General features: G+C 41.1%; 2 protein-coding genes across 2 annotated transcripts; both read right to left on the bottom strand.

Annotated features, from left to right (window-relative positions):
• Positions 1 to 6,650: 6,650 nt before the first annotated feature.
• tmem53 (transmembrane protein 53) lies at positions 6,651 to 10,909 on the bottom strand. The gene is made up of 3 exons (XM_023272859.3): positions 10,400 to 10,909; positions 10,105 to 10,208; positions 6,651 to 8,195 (listed from the first exon to the last, which is right to left on the bottom strand). Exons 1-3 carry the CDS (start codon positions 10,449 to 10,451, stop codon positions 7,494 to 7,496), a joined length of 858 nt encoding a protein of 285 aa, XP_023128627.1. The 5' UTR covers positions 10,452 to 10,909; the 3' UTR covers positions 6,651 to 7,493.
• A 1,520-nt stretch (positions 10,910 to 12,429) lies between these two features.
• toe1 (target of EGR1, exonuclease) lies at positions 12,430 to 18,475 on the bottom strand. Its single transcript, XM_023272867.3, has 8 exons — positions 17,892 to 18,475; positions 17,719 to 17,759; positions 17,501 to 17,597; positions 17,184 to 17,342; positions 16,809 to 16,922; positions 15,952 to 16,100; positions 14,368 to 14,530; positions 12,430 to 14,161 (listed from the first exon to the last, which is right to left on the bottom strand). The coding sequence occupies exons 1-8, from the start codon at positions 18,003 to 18,005 to the stop codon at positions 13,418 to 13,420; spliced, it is 1,581 nt and encodes a 526-aa protein (XP_023128635.1). The 5' UTR covers positions 18,006 to 18,475; the 3' UTR covers positions 12,430 to 13,417.
• Positions 18,476 to 18,515: the final 40 nt, after the last annotated feature.

Below are 18,515 nucleotides of genomic sequence, written 5' to 3'. Positions count from 1 at the left end.
GGGGCTGAGATAGACCAGGGGAGATTTTGATGACGGCTCCCTGTCTGGTCCAACAAGCCGATTCCCTTCCCAAACCACACATGCGTACGAGCAGACACACACACACACACACACACACACACACACACACACACACACACACACACACACACACACACCGGTTTTCTCTTCATTCTTCAAATCCAAACACCATGAGACCTTTTAAAGTTACTCAAAGGCAGACGGGACTTTGGTCCTAAACCTCTGGATTTCATCCCATTGAAGGTGTTTGTGTGCACTCATGAAGCATTTAGTCCTCTGTATGTGTGTGTGTGTGTGCGTGTGTGCGCGTGTGTGCGTGCGTGCGTGTGTGTGTTGGTGTGTGTGTGTGTGCGTGTGTGTTGGAGCTCCCATGCTGTCTCGGACCTGGCTTCCACGGGACACTTTGCTCATTAGAGGGAAGAGAGGGCGACTTGAGTGACTTCTCGTCGGCTCCCCGCTCAACTTGATCACAAGGCTGGTCCCGTGGAGCGAGAGGGAAAAGCGCGTGGAAAAGACAGCATGACACACCTGAGAGGACGTGATGGCGGATGTGTGAAAGAAGAGCCCAATAATCTATCAAAATAACTCAAAATTTAGCTTGAGAAAAGAAACGGTGAAGAAATATGAGCTCCCATTGCTGCAAATGTCGCACTTTCTCAACATGTTCTTGCAGCCCTGTGGGGGGAAAAAGAATAGAAAGTCATCATTATCATTGGCCAGAAAATCACAGTATGTCAGACGTAAAAAATCAAAATGTCAAACATTATACAAAATCAGTCCAAATCAGCAGACAGGAAGGCACAGAGATTTTGCCATTAGATAATATCTTCTACAGTGTGTGTGTGTGTGTGTGTGTGTGTGTGTTCCTGTCAGATAAAATACTGCACATCCCCATGCAATGATCTAGAAAGCAGGTTCACATGGCAGCAACCAAAATGTCAACATGTACATAAACACAAACATTTCCCTTCAATTCCAAGTGACATTAAACCGAAGGGAGAGAGAAGAAAAAACGTTGCCGGATTTCTGAGACAAAGTTCAGTTTTGTGGCTCTGCGTGATAACCAACATGAACCAGTTTTAAGGTGTTGATCGCATTTCCAGATAAAACCGGTATTGATGTGACTCCAGAGCGAAGACGCTCGAGGGGTCTTGTGATGATGAAAAGCCGCCCTGATTATTTGAATCCAGTAAATCACAGCTAAAAGTCAATGTGTAAAGCCAAGGTCTGTGAAACTATCAGCCCGGAATAGAGAACGTAGACGATATGTTACCGCATTGCCAAGTGCTACCACTTAATACCATTAATCTTGGTGCGCTCCCCCCCTCATCTCTCTCACTCCATCTCTGCGTTGGAGTGCTCAGCGTCCTCTAAAAGTATGGATCTTGACCGCAGCCATTTTCCGCGGAAGAAGGAAAGGCTAAAGAGAAAGCGCTGACCCCTCTTCGCCGCAATTTTCCCCTCATCAACTTGTGAGACTTCATTAACTTCCATGGGGTAATTTCTTCTTTCAGCGCGTTTCTGAAAAGGGGGGAGGATGTGTTATGACGTTTCGCTCTCATCCACTCGTTCCCAGCTATTCTCTCCTTTCTCTGGCCTTCACTTCCCACTATTGGCTGAAAAGACTTTTAATTTGGAGCTTTTATTTCCCCGTTTAGTCTCATTTGTAGCGCTGGAAATTTACAAGAACATAGGATGTAGGATTTTAGGAAACTGATGTCACCTGCAGAATTGTTTTTCTGGCACACAACTTTCCACTTTTTTCCAGTTTCCAGAAGTTCAGACATGGACACTGAGGTTCTTTTGGGAGCATCTCACAGCTTTTACCCCTCAGGAACCTAGAATAAAACACAGCTGAGCCTGGTCATAGTCTTCTTGATGTTCAGTTGAGGCCTCATTGAGAAGTTGCATGATGGAAACTGTGAGTCAATGCTGCCCTCTTCAGGAACATTATTGCCACTGTATGAATGGAGTCATGCCAGTGTTTGGATTTGCTTCCTGGATATTTGAAGGTTTACTATTCACACTCACACCACATTTGAATCATAGTGAATCTTTATTTGACCAGGTTTCTTCTGACTGGAAATAGATACGTAAGAAAAGACACAAAGGGAGAAACGTTTTTAACAATCTCTATGTTTTTCTTACATTTTTGCTAAAAAGCAGTGACACAGATAACCATACATTTTTTCAGTTATCAGAGAGAAAATGTATGATTATTTAGTACAGCTCTTATGAATGCTAATGAGCTCTTTGCATGTCTCCACTGGGATTTCATTCCACTCCTCCTTCTTGATGATCTCTGGGTCTTTAAGGTTGGATTCTTCTTTGCCATTGCTCTAGTCTTCAGTTCCTCCACAGATTTTCAAAAGAATTCACTTCTAGACTCTATTTTTCACCATTTTGACCGTATATTTCAGATCATTGTCTTGTCTGAAGATCTAATGCAGCCCAAGACCAAGTTTTCTTCAAACGGCCTGATGTTTTCCTACAGAATCTCATTGTGCTCCTCTTTTTTCATAACGTCATTTACTTTGACAAAGTTGTAATTCCACCCACCATGTTTGACCGAGATGCTGCTCTTCTCATTTGTTTGGCTGCGTCCACATCAGATGTTTATGAGCTCACAGTAACACAGTCGGCAACTGGTGTTGATGTGAATCAGTACGAGAGCAAACTCAAAGTTGGCAGCACCTCGAGAACACAAGAATACTGCAAAAAGTCATTCACACACATTTAGGCACATTTTTTACACTCGAGGTACAACTACACTCCCCACTCCGTCTTTTCTGGCATAAACCAAACACACACATTGTCATTCAACTAGTTAAAACCTATTTGTATAGATTTGTTTATATATACTGTTATACACTGTCCGGCCCAAAAAAGTCGCACACTATAATATTTTGTTGGACTGCCTTTAGCTTTGAGTATGCTGTGGTAAGGTTTTGATAAGCTTCTGCAATGTCACAGCATTTATTTCTGTCTACAGATGCATTCATTTTTCACAAAGATCTTATATTGATGATGGGAGAGTCAGACCGAAGCCCAAATTCTTCTCCTGCACATCTCCAAGATTCTCAGTGGGACTGAGGTCTGGACTCTGTGGAGGACAATCCATGTGTGAAAATGACGTCTCATGCTCCCTGATCCACTCATTCACAATGTGACCCCATGAATCCTGGCATCATCATCTTGGAACATGTCCATGACATCAGGGAAGAAAAACTCCATTGATGGAAAGACCTGGTCATTCAGTATCCTTCTGCATGTCCTGTTTGTTTTGTCTGGAAAATAACTGTGTTTTTAGTGCTACACTAGTATAAATAAAGTTGTTATCATTGATGGACTATGAGCAGGATCAGAGCTTCCTGTCTCATGAGCTCTCCAGTCAGCGATGTTCATCTGTCTGCAGCCGTACGTAAACTTTCCTCTTTCTCTCTTTCCTTCAAGCAGCTCTTCGTGATACATGAAGTGCCAGGACCAGGCCTGGCGAGGAGACAAATGCCAACCAGTCGCTCTTCCAAATGTCAAATCTGACATGTTTTAGACATTCACCGACCGTCGCTGCTGGACCACTTCAGATCTTCGCTCTTCAAACAGTCCCTGACGGCTCGTGATGGGAGCGCAGGCTGGATTTTATCTGATGTTTTCCCTTCACTGAGCCCTCTAGTGAGGAAGTTTATTAAAGCAATAAACATATTACTAAAAAAGCTATAAGGATAGTAATGTGGGATATAATGAGCACACTAATGTATTGTTTTCCAAAACAAATACTTTGAAATGTATGGGTTTAGTTACATTTATAACTGCACAAATAATATTCAAAGCCAACAATAAGTTACTCCCTGAGAACATACAGCAACTGTTCAGAAGCAACACTGGAAACTGCGATTATAATATTGTTACGTCCAGCGCCTCCTACCCCGGGTGTGTGTGTTAACTAAATGTTGTGGCTTATGCAAATAGGGCTGTGTGATCCCCACTCCCTGGTTGGACCACGACGACGGAGGCGTGGCTGCGGCCGGGAGTCCCAGTGATTGGTGCGGCGCTTACCAGGCTGTCCAACCGAAAACTGCCAACTCGTTTAAAAGAGTTGGCAGTTCCACTGAACGGGGCAGCTGACTTCCAGCGTGCCGTTTTGTGTTACTGTGTGGTCGAGGCAAGATTGTCTGTGTGTGCTAGGAATTGGGCCAGGCCTAGAATTAAAAACTGATACAGCCTCATTTCATTCCAGGTAGTTCCTTCTGTCTAGGTTTCACCAGGATTAGGGGTGCTGACTCCTGTGTAAGTTTTGTTTTGCCAGTTCCTCTTTAGTGAGCCTTTTTGTTCCGTTTTTCTTTTGTCCACCGCGATGGTAGCGTTAAGTTCTCCTTATGAGAACTCTTTTTGTGTTTTGATGTTTTCTTTGATTTGAGCAGCACCCACCAGCCCTCTTCCTCAGTTCCGCCTCAGTTTGTATAGTATTTTGCACATTTTCTGTTCAACCTTTTCTGTAATAAATAATTAGATTTTTACCATCCACAACTGTTTATGTTGCTTCCCTTCCCCCCCCCCCCCGAGCCGGGGTTGTAACAAATATTAAAAAGCCATGAAGAGTAGATGTTTATCAGTTTGTGGGGTTAACCTATGGAAGTCTGGATGATCGTCTCAAAATGAATACAGCTATAAAACAGTTTAACATTTGTTTGTTTTTAAAAAGATTGCTTGAAAAATAGATTAATGTGGAACAGTAAATGTGTTCTTGGGGTTTCTAAAGAGGTATAAGGTTTGATGCAAATAGGAAACAGTACGATATGAGACAGACATGTAGCTGGTAGGACCTTTGTACAAGTCTTTCCCTCACCAGTGATATATAAAAAGGTCATGACAGACAGCTAGAGTATACAAACCATACTGGAGTGTCTGTAATAGATTTCACTCAATCACTGAATATGGTGCTCTTTATTTGTACAGTTATCTTTTGTGTCACATCTCTTCTTAATTCATGTGCCTCAAATTAACGGACAGAAGTGTATGAGATCTCTAGAATTGAACCATATTGTGACCAGACTATAAAATGTTTAACAAATGGGTTAAAAATCCCAGTACATAGTATGTTGAATGTAGTATGTGAAAACAATAAGATGTTCTACTAAATCCATTGGCTATTTCGGCTGCTGAATGTAACATTTCTGAAAGATTAATAATTTTAGCACCACTGGACCACTAGAGGGCGCCATGGCACAACATAGGAGAACACTACTGCAATCAGAGGAGTATTCAGTTTGTTCAGTATACATCTTTCATCCCCATTTTTAGGACATTTAAGTATCACTCAATCGTATATCCAATGACTCGTAACCTGTATAACCATATTTTTCATAATGTTTTGGGGCAACAGTGAAGAAGAAGACTTTCTTTAACTCTGAAGACAAGCTCATCCATTTTAAAAGTGTAGTCCACACTAATAAGGATGATTTAAGATGTACATTTTTCCTATTTGTGTTTTCTAAAAGTTTGTTCACACGACCACCATTTTACAAAACATCTCCGTAAACACAAGGACACAGATAGGACCAGGAACATTCTAACAAGCTGGCCAGAATGAGTCATCATTAATTTAACTATAAACTTTGGGTACGATCAACCAAGTAATAACGACAACAGCAGATGCAAAGGCTTGTGTGCCGATGAACTAGTGCTACAATGCCAAGTTAAACTGTAAAGCCACTGGTGTCTGCCAGTCATTGCTGTTTCTAGCTCATCCATCCATCATCTGTACACCACTTAATCCTCATTAGGGTCACGGGGGCTGGAGTCTATCCCAGCTGACTTAGGGTGAAGACAGGGGACACCCTGGATACATCGCCAGTCTATCACAGGGCTACATACAGAGACAAACAACGCACTCACATTCACACCTACGGACAATTCAGTTACCAATTAACCTCAGCATGTTTCTGGACTTTGGGAGGAACCCGGAAAAACCCATGCATTCAACAGAACATGCAGAAAGAAAGAAAGAAAGATCCTGAGAAGGTTGGGACACGAACCGGGGATCTTCTAGCTACAAGCCTAAAGTGCTAACCATCAAATCACTGTGTAGCCTGTTTTCAGCTCATCCTCACAAATACAGAACAGACTGTGAGAATGTAGGTGTAACAGTTTTGGAAGATCTCTGTACACATCCACACAGATAAACATAAACCACAATACATTAAAAGCCTGGACTATCAAAGGCGTTTAGTTATCTCAGATTTAATGACCTACATAGCATGTAGATGAGAGGTCCCAAACAGTTAAATTAGTGTGGACAAGGGCTAAAGGAAGCTTTATGAAACAATGACTGTGTGTTGTGCTGCCACAGATGCCAAGTCTGGGCACAGTGTGTGGTGGAGCCACAACAAAACTGATGAACAAAGGTCAAATTATCAGGAATGTTCTGTTTTTTTTACTGTCACTTACACAACAAATAGCTTCTCTCCAAACCCACACTGTTAGTGCAGTGGTTTAAGACACACCACACCTCATGATTATGGCAACTAACTTTCTTTTATCTGAATGTTACATGATTTCAGTGATATGGTATCAACGATCTGGAATTTATACGGCAAGAAATGAACAATCGTGTCATAAAATAAGCGAGCTGACACTACAAGCATTCTGGTTTATTGAAGGCACATCAGTTAAAAAACATTAGTTGTGCTGGACATATACATTCATCGTCTACCCACTTCTTTGTTTTTTGAACTAAATCAATTTTGTATTACATAGCAGGGCTGAGCATTCTACAATTTTTGGACAGAGAAACAAAAAGGAATCAACTCTGTAAGGCAACACTTTTAGACCTCTAATAGAGAAGAAAATCATTAATTTTCATATTTGACAGCTGCCTTCTTTACAAGCTCCCTGGTAACCCTTGTTTTTTATAGAAAATCGTGGGATTAAAACCATAAATATATATATATATATATATTAAATTTATACATAGATACAGATTAACGAGCCTCATCAGTTTTAGAATCATCACTACTACTAACCTACAATGCATCACATTTCACAGCAATATTAAATACGATTTAAATTATCCTAAAGGACTTAAGATTCAAGTTCTTGTGGAGTATAGCGACTGTTTGTATTGGAATTGTTATATAATGTAGTTTCATGTGGTATAGAACTTGTAAAAACATTTCAGTAGGCAGGGTTAAGCCTTTCAATCACAAACTTCAGCAGGATGTGACTTCCAGTGTTTCATATGGTGGGTTTTAAAGACACAGATTCAGTGCATTACACCTCGACCACATCAGTGGAACTTTCCCTTTAAGTGACGAAAAAACATCGCAAAGATCTTGAACTGGATCACTGCAGAAACTGGCAAATTTTCATTCCCCATTTTCAGATCACTGCAGAATAAACAAGGAAGTTTGACTTCTGTCACCTTCTCTTCAGCATCTTAAAAGACTTAAAAATCTTGAGTTTCTCTTCAAGTTTCACTGCATTTGAACATGCTGTCTCTTTTTAATTTCAGTCCCTTCCGACTCCTTCATGCAGGAAACCAGGAATTCGCGGCACTTGAGAGCGTACTGCTCAGGGAAATCCCGGTAATGGCCCACATGGGGACTGGAAACAAAATCAAAACTGTCCACGGGGACGCCTTTCTGCTTTACAGCCTTCATGAAGAACTCGATGTCCCGGTGTCTGATCGTCAGGTCGGCTCTGGAGTACAGGAAGAAATGAGGCCAGGAGGGTGGCTTGTCCTGCACGGCGTCGTAGTGGTTCTTGTGGATGTACTTGGTCAGAGGGTATAAGACGATTCGCAGGAGGACGACAGTCACTGCAAAAAGCACTAGGAGGACATACCTTAAAACAGGACTTATTTTTGGCCCTAAGGTGGCCATCAGGGCACGCAGGGCCCCGCGGACATTCGCACTACCGGGGGCGCTGTCCACTACAGCCCCGATCACATGCAGTGAACTGAACTGTTTGTCGTTGTGCAGCAGCTCGACGATGTAACGGTACAGCATGAAGCCACCGTTACTGAATACATGAAAGAAAATGGGACTGTTCTCCACCTCGTAGTCGTAGAGGATCTCCAGCAGCTTGAGGGCGGTGCTGCTCAGCTCTTTGTAGCCAAAAGACTCCGAGATGAAGACGGTCTTTAATGGAGCTGTGTAGCGGATCGTGACACATCCCTAAAAGCAAAGAAAGTAAATACAGAAAGGAAAAAAATAAAGTGTAAATGTGTGAACTGCATTTATTCTACTACTACTATTCCACTGAGACCTGCTGTTTTTAACCATCTCAATAACATTAACCGTTGGATGGCTCAGAACCTTTGTCAACTAAACAAATCTAAATCTGAAGTATTACTCTTTAACCCTCCAAACCAAAACAGCAGTCTCACCGCCAACGTAAAGCCTGTTGCCTGGAACCTCAGCATTTTATTTGACCCTGACCTCAATTTCGCTCCCCAAATCAAAAAAAGTTGTCTAGTCTTGCTTCCTCCAAAGAATCTCTAAAGCCCTATTCGTACGGGACTAGTATTACCTCAGGACCAATGGTGATTTGGAATAATTGCAGAGGATGTCTGTGATCTTAATCCAGTGTGAATGCACCACGTCTGTAATTTGTAAAGTCAAAATTCCACCGCAAATTACCTACCATATTTCACCAAACACTGACGTCCTCTGATAGTACTAGTCCCATGTGAATTTGCATCCTGGTGACTGGGGGGTATTTTAGCTGGGGTTTTTTTTTTTTTTTTTTTTTTTGGTGCACCTTTTTCCCAGTTGAATTATGGAGGCTGTGGTGGAAATTATTGACAGCATTTTAGGTACAAATGCAGGAGTAGGCCTATACACAACAGGCCTATGGACCACTCACAGAAATGGCAAAATCAGATCAACAAGAAGAGGGAAATTTTGGAGGATATTGAGATGGATGACATGCGCAGCAGCATGTGTTAGAAAAATGTTTCTAGCCCCATCTTTCAACAGGCTTAATACAAACGCTCTGATGGCCCGTTATCCCGACAATACTGCCCACTGTTCTCCAGTCACATTGCTGCTTTGACATATTTACTGTTGCCGTGACTAATACAAACCAACAACACCACCAGATGTTGTGACATGCACAGATTTGACATCATACCCGGGCTGTAACGTCAGTAAACTCAAGTAAAATACAGACTTTGCTTATCCCGTGTAAATGCGCTGCAAGAAACACATACGTGGGGGATAATTCACAAATTACCAGAGATCCCCACGGAATACTAACCCTGTGTGAATAGTACATATGATAAAGTCGATGCTCTCATACCCAGACCTGGAAAAACTTGTCCATACATTTGTCCCTCCTTTCTGGCATTCCTGTAAAGCTCCTTTGTTGCTTCCAATTTCTCCAAAACACAGCAGCTAGGCTTCTTACTGGTTTTAACAGACACCACCACATCACACCTATTTTGTCATCCCTCCACTGGCTCCCTGCTGTTTTTAGAATAGATTTTACTGATCACTTTCAAAGCTCACCAGGGTCTTGCCCCAAGCTACATTTGGTGGATCCCTTTCGGTCGTCCCAAAGTCTCGGCTTAAATCTAAGGGTGACTGAGCGTTCTCCATCAGGACCCTCAACTTTGGAATGACCTGCGTGAGGAGATAAGGCTTGCAGAGTCAGTAACACTTTCAAAATCACTTCTTAAAACCCACTTTTATAGACTTGCTTTTATGTGAAGTTTACTTTGAGCTTTAATTAGTTGTAGTGTTTTATTCTATATTATGTCCTGTTTATTTTAGATGTTCTCTCATGTTTTATTTTACTTATAGCTGCCTGGTTCTTTGGTGTGATGTCGTCTCTCTAATTCTTTAATTCTCCACTTTTTTGACTTTTAATTTTAACCCTCAGTCTTGTCCTTTAACTTTCAAACTGCCTAGTCCTGTTGTTTGAGTTGCGTGCTAATCTAGCTAATTTTTCATTTAATTTATTGCCATTTTTACTATTTATTTTTAAACTGACTGCTCTGACTTGTCTCCTATAGCTTGTTGGACCGTCTCTTAAAGAGACAACACAGAAAGCTGATTAGACTGTGAAATGTGTGGTTAGAACCTGTTCGTTGTAGATGGAGCTGTATTTGGAGAGGTGTTTGTCTTTGCAGCCAGCCCAGCCCAACAGGATCACAACTGGCTCCTTTGTCCCCTGCCAGTGTCTCTCTGAAAACAAGGCACACGATACAGCAGGCGTTAGCACAGCAGCCACGTCCAGCTTGGCTAAACTAACTCAAACAGTTAAGCTAACAGTTAGCACAACTGCATTTTCCTCTGCGTCTCTGTGCGACTGAGTTAGCATAGTAGGCTAAGCTAACTGAGGTGTTAACATTCAGCACAATGAAATAAAGGCTCACCCGATGTCCCCGCATCTGGAAACACGATATTGTAGTCGATTTCATCTGCCATTTCTAAACGCTATCGGCTGTGGTGCTCTAACGGTGCTGTCTGATTCATTCGGCCGCTGTGAACAGTGATGATGACAGGGCTACGGAGCGCTGCATCAGTGGGGGCAAAGCCTGGAGGAAACAAACGGCTCACAACGAACAGGTCTGTGGACTGTCAGGAGCTGGAGCACCACTACACGGTGCTTCCTCCCGACCCGACGACTTCTTCTTTGTGTGGTTTAAACAGCGCCGAGCTTGTGAAGCATTACCGCCCCCTAGCGTATAACAGCCGCCATTTTTCCTTTTCCTCGGCAACCAACGGAACGGTGTATTTTCGCCATCCACTATAGGCGCCTTTCCGACCAAGCTGCTTCCAGTGCTAGTTCGAAGCCTGTGCTGACTTAGCACTAGTCCTTTGTGTTTCCACCACCTAAGAACCGACTCCAGGCTCCAAAAACTGGTGCTTTTCAGGTACCAACTCTTTGTTGGGCCAGAGTTAGGAAGTGAGTACGTCACGGGCTGGGGGCGGGGTTACGGTGACCAACGGTCAACGACGGAAACACAGAACCGTCATTTTCAAACAGCCGAACCAGTAGTAGTGATGGAGTGTGAACACAAATACATACAAAAATATACACTATAAATAATATAAAATAATGAAAACTCAGTGGTTTGATTCAGCCCAGTCTCCCTAATGCAATATAAGTGTGTACAGAAATAATTTGAGAATTCTCTTCAAACAGCTTGATTGTTATGATTTAATTTACTATTGAGGGGTCTGCAGGGCAAGAGGTTACCATATAATCATTGATGTTTATTAATTACCCTTACGACTCAACCGTTAGGGTCAGCTGGGTGTAACACAAATAACCAGATGTCATAAATTAGGAAAAGCAATTTATTGCTGAGTGACAAAGTTAACAAACATGACCAAACAAAGGAAAACTGGGCTGGTGGATGTTGCTAAATCCATGACCCAAATAAAACCAAACAAAGACTAACAGAGTCCTTAAACCAGCTAAACAAAAACAGAACTACTAAACTCCTTCATCAAATATAAACACAATAGCAACACTCACACCAAACAACAGAAACTAATGCAATACAAATGAGTGTCAAGTGCACATAATTAACTAAATAAAACTGGTGCCTCAAAATACACAATTCCAACAAGACATAACATGTAAATCACTACCCCTCAGTGGCTACAGGACACACACAAAACACAAGTAGCTTCAGAAGCCACAACCTTCACCAAGACTGGTAACTCTTCAACAGAAGCTATATTCCAGGTAGTCACTCCTCAGTGGCTGCAGAACCCACAAAAGACTCAAGAGGCGCCAGGACAAACTGGTCACATTAAATCCCAGCCCACCTGACTGAGCGTTTGGTTGCAGATTTACACAAAGGTGTGGTGATGGTTGGAATCTTGTGGGAGGAGTTGTAGTGGTGGACCAATCCAACAGGTCAGGAGGTGTGGAGAACCAGGGCTGAGAGCAGGTCTGGAGCTCCAGGTCAATCACGCCTGATGTCTGCCAGGTGGGACCTGGAACTTGGTCTTCAGCCACCTGCAAGCAACACCGTCTGAACAAGCCACCTGGACACACAGAGGCTGTACAAATCCAGGTCCAACCACATCGCCACCAGAGACTGTAACAATTACATAAAAATAATTTGAAAATCAAAATGGAAAAGTTTTGCGTACGGTACCAGAGAATTTTATTTTTAGCAATATACTGTATATGTATTCAATTGCTTTTCTATGAGGCACAGCATTTATTCTAATGTTCCCTGATTTTTCTCTGAGCAATATCTGGCAAAAGAATTTTCTTTGGGAATAATAAAGGTGTATCTTATGTTATTATACATTAAGCTTTCCATTCACATTGTCTATTGTGTCCCTCTTGATTTGTACTGAATACACAAAATTATAATTCTGGATGGTTTGATCATATGATTCCTTTGGACAAATTCAGCTGATGAAAAAACAACAACAAAAATCATTGTTGAAGAGCTTTTGTTTACTTTCCAGAGGAAACAGGCCATATACAAAATCTAGACTGTGCTATGAATGGATATCAAAAGTCACCTCACTTCCAGTGCAAAAGGAGTGGAGTAATTTAAAAGGGATGCCTCTGCATTGCAATTTATTGCTGAATATACAATTGTAAGTCATTCAAGCCAGTAATAATTCTCTTGTCAGTTATTACAGTTTGATCAGTGAGGCAAAAAAACCCTGCAATATAAAAACAATGTAGTAAAAATGGCATTATATTACTCTATGGCACCAAGCGGCATCATTATACAACCAACAGTCCAAATGCCCAAATTATTAGGGTTTCTATTCAGCTAGCTCTACAAAAGTAACATATTCTCACATTAAAGACTGACAACTATCAAATGTTGGGTTAAGTTTAATATTACCTCAACTATTACCTAATTATAGAAGTCATTGTGGAATACCTTTATTTCAATAATTAACAAATCTTACCACTGCAGAGTTTTCAGCTAAATGCTAACTTCAGCAAGCTAATATGCTCACAATGACGGTCTAATGTTTAGCACAGCATGTTTGACATCTTAGCTTAGCAGTTAGCATGCTAACATTGAATTAACACAAAATAAAGGTGAGGCTGGGTTGAGGATCATTAGTTCTGCAGGTGCTTTTCATTAACCAAACAAATGGTGAAAATATGAAAGGTCTACTCTAGTCACTACAAGTGATCCTGGTGTGGATAAAGACATAAATTTACAGAAATCTAACCAAGATATTACACAAAAACACAAATGTCAACCTCATGTGTAACCAGATTCAAAGTAAGTCGACCACAGGCATCATTTTGATTTACTCGCTGGTGACATGAATGCCAAAATTTCACAGCAATCCCTTTCAGAGTTGTTCAGTCTGTTGCCATGTTGTCAGTCTGGCTAAAAACTAAACTTTGAACCTGCATTTCTATCAACTGTAGCTTCCCTTCTGTGTCCAATTTACATTCTTCCACCCCACACCATCTCCATCTTCTGCGTGTGGGCCTTGGACGACTTGGAGAAGGTGCTTTTAACCACGTTCAGAGGAGCCGCTTTGCCGCTGAGATAGACTTTATTGAGGCAGGTAGGAAGCCACGACTGCTCATCCACCTTCTGCTCCTTCTCCTCTGCTGCTGCTGCTTCTTCTTTCTTGGTGAGCGTACAAGAGCAGGCAAAGATGTATCCGGTCATAAAGGCATCAAATCCTGCCCGATGTGTTCCTGCATCAACCTTCTTCTTCAGAGCGTCAGTGAACTTTTCTCTTGCTGCTTCTCCTGTTCTGTTTTCTGCACCATTCTTGGCGTTTGAGCCGTCATCACTTGTTGCAGAGTTTCTCGAGTCTGAATTGTCTTTGCGCATTTCGTTCTCGTCGTTGTCAGCCGTCATGCTTTCTCCTTCAGTCTGTTGGATGGTTCCATCACTATCCATTACTGCCGCGCTGTCAGGGCACGACTCAGCAGTTTCCTCATGGTGGTCACCTGATGTTTCTTCTTGATCCACGTCCATATGGGGTATCTTGTTTTGCGGGGCACCATGAAAGATGGAGGAACTCTCTGTTATCTCTCCTCCTCCTCCTTTCCTCTTATCTCTCTGTCTCTTCCTCTTTTTCCTTTTGTCCTCCTTTCCTTTCTCATCCTGAAGAATGATTAGGTCCGTGTCATGGGATAACGGACACTGAGTACCATTGGGACACCAACCAAATGCCTGCCAGACAGACAAACAGAAAAATATTTACACACAATTATGTACTATAGTTGGCTTCTCCATTCTAATGTGGAAGAATACATAAGACACAAAAGCAGACTGTGCTTGCATTTAGTTTATATAGTAGAACTTCATGCTAGGTAACTTTTAGTAAAAATAGAATTCCTCCTTTAGGTGAAGAAGATAAAAATAAAGTTGAGTCTTACAGAGAAGCGCTGGCAGATTTCAGTCTGTCTCTCAGAAGAGGCAACATCTGGACACTCTTTATAGTCCACATAGGTGGACATGTGACCAGCATACTGACAGAACTCAATGTGAACATGAGGTCCAGGTGCTCCGGAGGTCAAACTGCGGCTGTTATCCAGCTTACTGGAAGGAAAAAAAGGTATGAGTGAACAGAGAGGAACAATATGTCTGATAAAAACACTGTCACAGCTCTTGTTATTAAAGCAATCAAATAAACCCGTTAAAGCCCTCTGAGGAATCCTGACAGTATAATGGATACGACAGCCATTCTGTCTGGCTCTACATTTCAGCCCCTGTCATGACTTTCCTACATTGAATGTGTATTGTTGCTGCCATATTATAGATGGGTCAACATATAATTGAGGGACTTTTGAAGTCCATGGGATATAGTTTGCATAGATTTTTATTAAAGGTTAAAAAAAAGTTTTATGTTCATTATGATCATGTCTTTACAAATTCCACAATTATTTATTATAGAAACAATCACTTATTAATAAAAAGTGTCTGGATATCACTAAAATGTCAACTAAATAACGGTCGAAATTTAATAACAACCATCTTCTAATTAGCTAAACAATAATAAAATGAGCTTATTCAAAGAATGTTTTGATTGTGTTCTTTTTATTAATATGAGATAATCATGATAGATATTTAAGTTATCATGACCATTTATGTAGCCGACAGTGCAAGGACACAAGCCTGAAGCTTATTTAGAAACCCTACAGCTGCGGGAACAAATGATCTGAAGTATCTGTTGGATTTGACCCTCTTAGGGAAGGTAAACCTCTTTCCAGACGGCAAAAGTCAAAACTCTGCATACAGAGGGTGATGTCAGTCAGCTAAAATGACTTCTGCCCTTTGAATGGCTCTTGCTTGATAAACATTGTCAAGCTGCTGCAGGCTAGTGCCAGTGATATTTTGGCAAAGTTTGACAATGCTCCCCAGTCGATTTGTATTAGTGATGCTAAGGTTCCTGTACCAGCAAATCACTGCAAAAGTTAGGACAGACTGAATAAAGGATGAACAAAACACTTCTAAAAGTGAACTATCAACATTATTTCAACAATTTCTTGTTTTTTACTCAAATTTTTACATCATTGTTGCACTGGCTGCTCTACGTGCCTTTTTTTATTGGCCCCTGGGGACAAATAAAGTTTTCTGAATCTGAATCTGAATTAAAATCCCTCAGCTTCCTTAAAAAGAACAGTCTCTGGTTGGCTTTTTTTGCAGATATAGTCTGTGTTGGCTTCAAAAATCAGCTTGTCATCCAAGATGGTGCCCAAATACTTGTACAGGCTTGCAATCTCCACAGCTGTACTTTTAATGAAAATGAGTTTTGGGACAGGTGGATTTTTTTGAAAATCAATCATCATTTCTTTAGTTTTACTGACGTTTAGTTGTAAGCATGAATTATTGCACCATTCAATGAAACAGTCCATCGCAGGGACTGCAGGAGGCTGACAATAACAGAATCATCTGCAAATTTTACAATGAACCTTGAAATAAATTTAAAAGGCTACAGTGAAATACAAACCATTACTCACCATTTCTTAAAGGCGTACTCCAGATAGGAGGCAGTGAGTCGGAGCTCAAATTCAGTGACGTACTTGGTGTCATAAATACCAGCAGGAAACATCTCAGACAGGTCAGCTGTGAAGGTGGCCAAGCGCTCAGGCAGATGAGCATAAAAACACTGGCAAAAAAACAAAAAAAAGAAAGCATACAGCATGCTGTGAGAAGGCATGACTTTCAAAAGTTTATGTAATTATTTTATTATGAGACTGACGTCACGCAGTTTCTTGTTTATACTGCAGCTGATAATAGATACTTGCCAGATAGAAGCATCAAAATCCCATGATGCTTTGATATTAACTGTCATTAACTTGCTCATTAATGACTTGATGTCACTTAATTATAAAACTTTGCAATTTTAAAATTTTAAGATAAGATAAACTTTATTGATCCCACAGTGGGGAAACTTCACCGTTACAGCAGCTCCAAAAGAAAAAGTATAAAGGCAGTACAAGAATAAATAACAAAAAACAGAGAACATTATATATAGATGACTTATTTATTATTATTTTTTTAAATACTATATACAAGAGGATGAGGTATCAGTTATTGCACATTAGTAGGTGGAATGCATGTGTAAGGGGAAAACAGTGCAGCAGTAAACAGTACACAGTGAAGTTTACAACGTGGCATTGTACAATCTGACAGATGCTGGAATAAAGGACCTGCTGAAACGCTCCTTCTAACACTTAGGATTGTAACAGTCTGTTGTTTTAGTTAGTGTTTATTACCTGGTGAATGTGAATAAAAGCTATTTGGTGAGAATTTCTGAGACACACATTTAACATCATAGGAATTAAACTGAAAGAAAAAGAACAGCACTTCGTACCTGGTAAAGGAAGGCCATGTCAATGAGGCCGTTGTGGAGCACCAGAGGTTTTCTGGCTCGCAGCAGTTCAGTGAACAACGCTCGGATGTGGACCCCGCGGTCATCTGATCCTCCCTTGGAAAGAAGAAAGATACAGAAAGGACTATGAAAAACAAACATCTAAGGAAGGTCAATTACCCCATTGTAGTGTACTGACCGTGCAACAGTGTTTTGAAAAATACAATAAAAATCCATGCAAACTTCCTTCAGTTACAAAATCTTTAAGGATTTTCTTGCATGTGCTGCCTCTTGCATGTGCTGCCTCTTGCATGTGCTGCCCCCCCCCCCCCCCCCAAAAAAAAAACAACAACAACATTTCAATCATTTTGTAATTACCCTATTATTGCCCTTGCAGTAAGGGATCCCGTGTCCATACTGCTTGTTGAAATCAAATCCATGCTGCACCAGGAACTGAACTGACTGGGGCTCTATGATGTACTCCTCTGAACACAGCAGGGTGAGGTTGTACACCTGGACCAGGTATGTGTCTGCAACCTGTGGAAGGGACAAAAAGAGGTGGAGGCAGGCAATAAAGTTCACAAGCATATTACATGCAGTGGTAAATTCTCACACTAAATACGCATGAAATACATACTGATTATCTAAGTATGTTTGAGAACAAGTTAAGTGTTCAAGGCATCATCTTGTGTTACCTTCTGGTCCTGTTTCTTAAAGCAGGCGAATCCCAAAGAGAGGATGGAGCGAGAGCGAGCTGCATGGCATATAGCTTTATATCTGTCCTCTATAGATCTGAAACATGACAGCAGAGTCAGGGCATAAACAAGCATTTACAGAATAAATGGAACTTACTCAAAAGCGTGTATTAGTGGTGCAGTAAGAGAGGCTGAGGACCACAAATGTTTTTACTCACTCAGCCAGCAAGGCCTTCCTGTTTCCAAGACCACTCAGCTCCTAAAGCAACACAGGACTATGAATTTACTACTGCAGTAATACATTTTAGACAAAACAACACCATACACATACAAGTTCATTTCAGCCATGCCCATATTGAGTGAACAGATACACACAGATACTGGCACTTACCGTGTCCAGTGCTACGAAGGACGACGTTTTAATGGCCACTACCATAGCAGGCCAAAGCTCTTTAAAATTGTCATTCTGGACATCAATGACAGGAACTACCATTGGACTAGCCATGTTTGTTTTAATGTCAAGGCTGAAAAGTTTCCTGCCAAGTTACCGACAGCTAACTGAAATGTGGTGGTTAGCTTAAATTACTGCCTTACGAAAGTTTTCATCATCAGCTGCTCTATCCGAAGGCCTAGTTTGTTGCTCATTCGGTGTTTTACCATTAAAAAATTCAGTAATTAATTTTACAGTCGTCCAGCTAACAGCGATTCAACCGTAAACATTTCAACGTGCTTCTTAGGGTCCTGGCATAAAAATCCATAGTAGCTGGATTATTGCACGAATGCAAAAAAATAGAGTTCCTTTGTTAAATGGTTGTATAAAACGATAATAATTGATTAGTATAAAATTGTTGCAAAAAAATGTGTGATTTGGGTTTTATTTTACCTTCTATAGCTGACTGTTTTGCCTTTAATCACTATTTTCAAGCAGGCATTTCCAATAGCCACCCATAAATCGTACGTCACTGTACCCGACCACCGAGGTGAAGTGCGCCATTTTGGCTCAAACAAAGTCAGA

Source organism: Amphiprion ocellaris, chromosome 10 (genome assembly GCF_022539595.1).
Source record: "Amphiprion ocellaris isolate individual 3 ecotype Okinawa chromosome 10, ASM2253959v1, whole genome shotgun sequence".
NCBI lineage: Eukaryota > Metazoa > Chordata > Actinopteri > Pomacentridae > Amphiprion > Amphiprion ocellaris.
Note: the sequence above shows the minus strand (reverse complement) of the source record. Positions and strands in the feature narration are given on the sequence as shown.

Excerpts from the sequence above, each read along its gene's own strand:
- tmem53 (XM_023272859.3), bottom strand. The coding sequence starts at position 10,451 with ATGGCAGATGAAATCGACTACAATATCGTGTTTCCAGATGCGGGGACA. Across the intron at positions 10,209-10,399 it reads TCCAGATGCGGGGACATCGG|AGAGACACTGGCAGGGGACA; the intron begins GTGAGCCTTTAT and ends CCTTGTTTTCAG. Across the intron at positions 8,196-10,104 it reads GCTCCATCTACAACGAACAG|GGATGTGTCACGATCCGCTA; the intron begins GTTCTAACCACA and ends CTTTGCTTTTAG.
- toe1 (XM_023272867.3), bottom strand. The coding sequence starts at position 18,005 with ATGGCTAGTCCAATGGTAGTTCCTGTCATTGATGTCCAGAATGACAAT. Across the intron at positions 14,531-15,951 it reads GAGTACGCCTTTAAGAAATG|TAAGCTGGATAACAGCCGCA; the intron begins GTGAGTAATGGT and ends TTTTCCTTCCAG. Across the intron at positions 14,162-14,367 it reads AAATCTGCCAGCGCTTCTCT|GCATTTGGTTGGTGTCCCAA; the intron begins GTAAGACTCAAC and ends TCTGTCTGGCAG.